The sequence below is a fragment of the Chelonoidis abingdonii genome, chromosome 1, assembly GCF_003597395.2.
Source record: "Chelonoidis abingdonii isolate Lonesome George chromosome 1, CheloAbing_2.0, whole genome shotgun sequence".
NCBI classification, from domain to species: Eukaryota; Metazoa; Chordata; order Testudines; family Testudinidae; genus Chelonoidis; species Chelonoidis abingdonii.
Window position 1 is genome coordinate 275082842 of NC_133769.1, and position 8197 is coordinate 275091038.

An 8197-nucleotide genomic window follows, 5' to 3' on the forward strand; every position below is an offset into this window, starting at 1 on the left:
ATTTATAAAGAGTTTCATCCTCGCAATTGACTTACTGGCTCTCCTGACTTTAACCTGCAAAATTCTTTTCTCTGAGGAATATCATGGGATTTCTTTTCTCACCTTAGGTATAAATCTAGAATCCCATAGAGGCTGTACTTAGACTCCTTTTGTGTCCATCTGAAGTGCAGCCATCAGGTTAAACAGGTGGCAAGCCTGTTGCTGCACCTTTCTCAAGGGTGGAACTCTGCAGTTTAACCAGTCTGGGGCTGGATCTCTGGGCTGCGACCCCACTGTTTCCCTAATTGTGTTGGGTATCTGTAAGCTTTTTCCTTCAGGAGCCTCTGACTGTTGCTGTTTGTGGTGGGAGAAGCAGACTGCCTCCTTGCTGCAGTTCCTGTGTCTCTCCCTGCATTTCTGTAAGGACTCTCAATCTTCATCCCTTTTCTAGGTGCAGGGATCTGTAATGGTTTAATCCTCCTTTGATGCTAGGGTTAGAATAATAGAATCATAGAATATCAGGGTTGGAAAGGACCTCAGGTCGTCATCTAGTCCAACCCCCTGCTCAAAGCAGGACCAGTTCCCAATTAAATCATTCCAGCCAGGGCTTTGTTAAGGTCAGGCTTGACAACCTCTATGGAAGGAGTTTCCACCACCTCCATAGATAACCCATTCCAGTGCTTCAGCACCCTCCTAGTGAAAAAGCTTTCCCGAATATCCAACTTAAACCTCCCCCACTGCAACTTGAGACCATTACTACTTGTTCTGTCATCTGCTACCACTGAGAACAGTCTACATCCATCCTCTTTGGAACCCCCTTTCAGGTAGTTGAAAGCAGCTATCAAATACTCCCTCATTCTTCTCTTCTGCAGACTAAATAATCCCAGTTCCCTCAGCCTCTCCTTATAAGTCATGTGCTCCAGCCCGCTAATCATTTTTGTTGCCCTCTACTGGACTCTTTCCATTTTTTCTACATCCTTCTTGTAGTGTGGGCCCCAAACTGGACACAGTACTCCAGATGAGGCCTCACTAATGTTGAATAGAGGGGAATGATCACATCCCTCGATCTGCTGGCAGTGCCCCTACTTATATAGCCCAAAAGGCCATTAGCCTTCTTGGCAACAAGGGCACACTTCTCATCCACTGTAACCCCTAGGTCCTTTTCTGCAGAATGCTGCCTAGCAATGCCTAGTCTGTAGCAGTGCATGGGATTCTTCCATTCTAAGTGCAGGACTCTGCACTTGTCCTTAGAATATCAGGGTTGGAAGGGACCTCAGGAGGTCATCTAGTCCAATGCCCTGCTCAGAGGAGGACCAATCTCCAGACAGATTGTTTTGCCCCAGATCCCTAAATGCCCACTCAAGGATTGAACTCAAAACCCTGAGTTCAGCAGACCAATGCTTATGAGACTCAGTGATGTATGTATCTCGCTCGTCGATACGAGATTGTGAACCTCATCACGCTTTTATGTTGTGCTGCGCGACGTGTGAATGTCTGTGTAGTGGCGCGCTTATGTATCCGATCCCTACCCTCCAGTGTATCTAACATTCTTCCCAGTTTGATCTGTATTCTGCAAACGTGGCTGGAGTGTCTGTCTTCTTCAAATGAAATACTGTTGACAAAAAGACGTCTGGCTCCCAGGACCGCTAGCCCGTTGGTGCACTGCTGGCTTGACACACAGCTACCAAAACATGAGACATCCGAAACACCATAGAATTCAACATAACCACTAAGCCTGAGAACAATCTAGCCAGCTTTCTACGACCTTATGTTCAAAAAACCATTCACACCGTCCACCTCCACTCCGCCGCCTTTCAACTCACTGCTTGGCAAAGGAAACTGTGGAGACCATATTCAAAAGCTTTGCTAAAGTCAAGGAATAAGCACAAGCTCACTCTTTTCTCCTCATCCACAGAGCCAGGTTATCTTGTCGTAGAAGGCAATTTAGGTTAGGCAAGTGTACGTGCCCTGGGGTTGAATCCAATGCGTGGACTGTTCAAAACTGATCACTTTCCTCATCCTCTAATTGCTTCAAATGATTCTTTTGAGGACTTGCTTCATGATTTTTTCCAGGGACTGAGGTGAGCTGACTGGCCTGTAGTTCCCTTGGAGTCCGCCTTCATCCCTTATTTTAAGAGATGGGTTGACTACGTTAGGCCCTTTTCTCCAAGGCAATACCGGACCTCCCCACGATTCACCATGAAGTTTTCAAGATAGTATATGCCAAATGGAACTCTGTCAGATCTACATCACCAGCACCTTTAGCACCTGTACGGTGCTAGCACATCGCCCCTGGACTTGTGCTCATATAGCTTTTCTAAATAGTCCTGAACCACTTTTCTCCACAGAGGGCATGTCACCTTCCTCCCATAGCTGTCTGCCCTGCCCAGTGCAGTAGTCTGGAGCTGACCTAGCGCATTTCTGAACAGAACAGAATGTGCAAAATGAAAAAAGCAACGGATTACCATGAGCTTTTTCCACATCCTTAGGTCACTTAGGGGGTTGTCCCCTCACTCTCAAATAGAATGGGAATGCCCACACTTCTTCCTTGACCACCTATCATTTTTGCTAAACTATACCTGAAGAGAAACCACATTCTTGTACTCTGAACTATTAACCTACTAGCTGCAACTCCAAGTTGTGATTTTGTCTCGTCCTGATTTCAGCTCGCTGTTGCCTGAGCGGAGTTAGGTTTTTGGGTATACTTGTTTCCCTGCGTCACATGTTGTTGGTCCAATCTTGCCACTGTCTTGATAAGCTTCTTTTTATGAGTGTTTGAATAAAAAAATCGGTCAATGGGAAGATTTCACGTTGTTAAGCGAGCAAAGCTAGTACAACTTGCCATATTCCCTATTTCTTTCTACGAGGGTTTTTCCCTGCAACCTCAATAAGATTCTTTGTAAAATGAGCCAGTCTTCGTGGACTTCTTGTCCTCCTCATGTTATCTCCCAGAGGGATCTGCTGTCCATCAGTTCCCTGACGGAGTCAAGGTCTGCTTTTCTGAAGAATCTACACCAGCCGTCCCTCACGTATCTGACTCTCCATTTCATTTCATTTGTGTCAAGATTCTGGAACTCTACCAATCATGTCAGTGCCCTCCCAGGTTCCCATCCACTTTTGCTTCCCCTATTAATTCTTCCCTGTTTGTGAGCAGCAGCTCTGCCCCTACTTGGTTCCTCCAGCACCTGCATGAGGAAATTGTCCCCTACACTTTCCAAAAACTTCCTGGATTGTCTGTGCACTGCTGTGTTGCTCTCCCAGCAGATATCAGGGTGATTAACGTCTCCCATGAGAACCAGGGCCTGTGATCTAGTAACGTCTGTTAGTTGCTGGAAGAAAGCCTTGTCCACCTCATTCCTCTGGTCTGGTGGTCTATAGCAGATTCCCACCATGACATAACCCTTGTTGCTCACACTTCTAAACTTAATTTAGAGACTCTCAGGTTTTTCTGCAGTTTCATACCAGAGTTCTGAGCAGTCATACTACTCTCTTACATACAATGCAACTCCCTCATCTTTTCTGCTCTGCCTGTCCTTCCCGAACAATTTATATCCATCCATGACAGTACTCCAGTCATCTGAGTTATCCGACCAAGTCTCTGTTATTCCAATCACATCATAATTCCTTGACTGTGCCAGGACTTCCACGCTTCTTGCATTTGTGTATAGGCACTTAAGATAACTTGCTGATCATCCTGCTTTCTCAGTAGGAGGCAGGAATCTTCCCCTCTTGTGCTCTCCTGCTTGTGCTTTCTCCTGGTATCTGACTTCTCCACTTACCTCAGGCTTTGGTCTCCTTTCCCCGGTGAACCTAGTTTAAAGCCCTCCTCGCTAGGTTAGCCAGCCTGCTTGCGAAGATGCTCTTCCTTCTCTTCGTTAGGTGGAGCCCGTCTCTGCCTAGCACTGCTCCTTCTTGGAATACCATCCCATGGTCAAAGAATTCAAAGCCTTCTCTCTCACACCACCTGTGTAGCCATTGGTTGACTTCCACGATTCAACTGTTTTTACTCAGGCCTTTTCCTTCCACAGGGAGGATGGACGAGAACACCACTTGCTCCTCAAATGCCTTTATCCTTCTTCCCAGAGCCACGTAGTCTGCAGTGATCCTCTCAAGATCATTCTTGGCAGTATCATTGGTGACCACTTGGAGAAGCAGGGAGGGCTTGATGAGTCTCAGCATCGCTCCGTCGCATCTTGAATCCTAGCTCCTGGCAAGCAGCACACTTCTCGGTTTTCCCAGTCGAGACGGCAGTTAGATGACTCAGTGCCCCTGAGGAGGGAGTCCCTGACCACCACCACCCTCCTCCTTCTCTTGGGAGTGGTGGTCGTGGTACCCCCATCCCTAGGACAGTGCATCTCATGCCTTCCAATCGGTGGAGTTTCCTTTTGCTCCCTTCCCTTAGATGTATCATCTAGTCCACTCTCCCCATTAGTAGCTGTGGAGAGAACATGAAAACGGTTGCTCACCTGTATCTGCACTGCTGTTACATGGATGCTATTTCTTCTTCTAGAGGTCACATTTTTCTTCCCCATCCTTCTGTCCCCGCTGCGCAGCCTGCTCTGATTCTTCAGAATGTTGTGCCCATAGAAGCATATCCTGACATCTGTCCAGAAAATCTTCATTTCTTCTATGCAATGCAGGGTTGATACTTGTTTCTCCAGACCTTGAACCTTCTCTTCCAACATGGCCTTCGGAAGAGTAAACCACAGCCTGGACAGAGCCAGGTAGGGAGTATTCCCTACTGGTTTCTCAAGAATCCTGGGCATTCCTTATGATAACACCTTGTCTTTGTTAATGTTTCATTTCATAATAGTTTCCCTCTTACAGCCTCTTTTTGATTTAATTGTATGCCTTCACACAGGATAATACTGCACAGGTAAAATTCTAGCCTTGGTATCCAATTTCCAAAGGAAATAATCTGACTGTTCATTACTTTCCTTGAGAACTAGAAGATGATCTAAGATTGAAAACAAAAAGAGTAGTAGGTTTAATAGAAGTTACATTAGATAAATTCAAGCAGAAAGTTGATAGAATTAGAACAAAGAGAGGAGAGAAGTTGTCACATATTTGGCTAAAGTGTCACCAGTATGGTCCAGAGTTACTACTGTAGCCCTATTATTCAGAGAAAAGCATTGCTTCAGATCATGAACTGTGTGTCAAATTGAATGACTAATTTATAAGTGGAAACTGAAAATAAATTTTAGTCTGAAAACACATGCTCCAGCAACCCTCAGATCACTATAGGGAGATGAATTAGGTGAACAGCCTTGTATTCCTATGAACTGAATCGGTCTACCCAGCACCAGGTTGGTAGTGTAATGGTTGGCAGAATAGCTGGTACAGAGGTCACAGCTGTGGATTATGGCTGTCAGGAACTAGATCTAGAGAGGCAGAAGTTTAGGAATAGGGGCCAAATTCAGTGAAGGATCTGGAATAAGAACAGGGAACATTGAGGGGCCTGTGATTCAGCCAGAGGAATTGGCAATCAACTAGCTAGACAAATTCATTTGGACCAGCATTCCACAGCTGAACTCATACATTTTTTTTAGAATTGAATCAGTTTTTAACTGTAATATCTATTGACCGTAATAGGGGTTGCATGGTCAAACAATACTCGACTCCGAGAATATTAAGAATAAAGAGCTTCTGGATGCTCTGACTATATATGGTCTTAAAGAAAACCCTCAAAGTAAGAAATTAAACAATAGTAAAGAATGTATTAAAGTTGTTTACAGAGATAACAGTTTCTCAAACTGTGATGCTTTGTATTCTGATTAAATTAGATAAAAGAAAGCACTTTATTTTGCTCTTTCTCCTTTGGATAAAAAGTAGTCTTATTTAGAGCTTCCCTTTCATAAAGCTATTGGTGAAGAACCTTGTATTTAAATATTATTCTAAGCCCTATTTAGAAGCTCCTCTGTTGTTTTATTTTATTACTATTTGCCAAATACAATACTGTTCTAACAGTCATTCTTGAGTATATTATTTTTAACAACAATTAAAACATCCCAACAGTTAACAAAATGCTGAAACTGGATGTTTTCCTATTATTGAAAGAAGTCCATGATGAGAGTAAGCCTGTGTGAATGATCTAATATAGTGATAGCGTTGAAACTATTTTGTGTTGTGTTTTTTAGGAAGGAGATTTCCGTGGTTCTTAAAAGCTCCTATCTTCGAGGATTGAACTTGGCATCGTTCTTTGTTGCAAGCAAAATAACAGTTTTTATGACTTTCATGACATATGTACTACTTGGCAATGTTATTTCTGCAAGTCGGGTGTTTGTGGCAGTGTCACTGTATGGTGCAGTGAGACTGACTGTCACTCTCTTCTTCCCTGCGGCTGTTGAGAGAGCGTCTGAGGCAATGGTCAGCATACGGCGAATCAAGGTACACTGAGAAACTGAGAAGTTTTTGGATTTAATGTTTGATGGCTATCTATACTGTTCCATCAATATTTTAATATCTCCAACAAAGTTTGACTTTATGTTGTAATTTGTAGCGCTTTGGATTCCTATGGAATAACCTTATTCCAAAATAGAATATCCTATTTATTTGTATGCAGTACTTGGGAAAATTATCTGAATTATACTACAGTACTTTGAAGTACAATAGACCTATGTTTCTGGGGGTTGGGAGGAGGTGTTACAACTTCCTTTCTGTTATATTTCAGGAGAGAATTCATACTAGAAGTACTTGCTTTAAAATTCCACAGCTAGGTCTCTTGAATTTGCTTTGAGTAATATTGTAGTGTGTCACAGTGTGTCAAATACTTATTTCTAGAGAAAAATTAATATATATGATAAGGCGTTACACAATGTTATTTTCTTTAAATATTTACTGCTAAGTGCAAATACCTTATTTTTCTTAAAGCTGCAACTCTATTTTTGTGGCTAAATTTTTCCTTTTATTGTGGAGGCACCAGTTGCAGCAGGGACTCGGTACCAGCAAATCCTCTTCAAAATTACTTAATTTGTGAAGTGCAGAATTATTTTTTTGAGAATTTAGAAAGCTATTAATTAGTGTGTGATAAAATTTAATTAAATACTGGGTCCTTTAAGGAAATTTTAGCATCCTTTCTGACTTTTTTTGATCCCAAATGGTCTTCGTAATGGAATAACAAAGACTTCAAACTTCCCATGCAGTGATAATTCATTGAAAACTTGTTCATTGGCTAAACTTGAAGAAAATGTTTAGGATTAAGGGTCTTTTTTTGCTAACATTCTTTGTAACTGAAAGTTTCTTCCTCAGCAGAGGGGAGAATGTTCTATTACACAGAATTCCACAACCTGCTTTTTCAAAATTGCTGCCATCTCTTATTTTTCCTCAATGGGACTGAAGCAACAGGTTGAACATGGCCAAAGTGTTAATACATATATGCACACACAATTTTTAGAGAGAAATTATTTTAACACAATATATTTCTAAATAAAGTAAATATTTTACAAAAATTTTAAGATTGACAGAATACAGTGTTAATACATAGTTACATGCTAACATGCATTTTTAGAGAAAAATATCTTTATATGAAGTTAGTACATTTCTAAAAAAATAAAATTGCACAAAGGTTGCAAAGTATTAGTGACAAAGAGACAGAATATGACTGTAGAGTTAGTTACATTGTGTGGGGTACAGTTGTTCTACAGCCTCTTTTCAGAGGTGACCAAGAAAGTTTTTAAAAACTATGGAGGAAAAAAGGCAGAGAGAAGTGAAAAACTTGCCCCTTTCCCCCGGACAGGGCATGTTGCAGAAACTTCTGTTCTGAGAGCTTGCAACAAATCCTACCTCATTGGCCTAGCCTATCAGAAGGTATTTTTTAACGAGTGGGCTTTTTGCAGTATCTCATTGTTGGGGTTTCCCTGAGACATCTTCCACTCAGTTCCCCAAGAATCTAGTCTGACTCCAGTTCATCACTCAGGTTCCTGTATCTGGCATACAGAAAAGCTACATGGAGTTGAACAGACAGAAGCATAGGAGATGTGTATAGGGCATTACATAGTAAACCTCTTCTTTTATATTTATATATATATATATATATATAATATATATAAGCGACTGGATAGCATAGTGGTTAAGCGCGCCGCCCTTTGATACGGGAGACCGCCCTTTGATACGAGAGACCGGGGTTCAAATCCCGGTTGGTACCCAACTTTCCAGTAGGGGTCCTTGGGCAAAAGACCCCCTAACGCTTCACCTGCCTACCTCAAATATGAGAGTGACA

The 8197-nt window shown here is 42.2% G+C and overlaps 1 protein-coding gene across 1 annotated transcript in view; it reads left to right on the plus strand.

The window, feature by feature from the left end:
- Positions 1–8197, plus strand: part of ABCC4 (ATP binding cassette subfamily C member 4 (PEL blood group)) — a 235733-nt gene that overhangs the window by 62534 nt on the left and 165002 nt on the right. The window contains exon 8 of the mRNA XM_032785946.2: positions 6117–6366. Within this exon, the coding sequence (XP_032641837.1) occupies positions 6117–6366 (250 nt within the window). The remainder of the gene's footprint in view (positions 1–6116; positions 6367–8197) is intronic.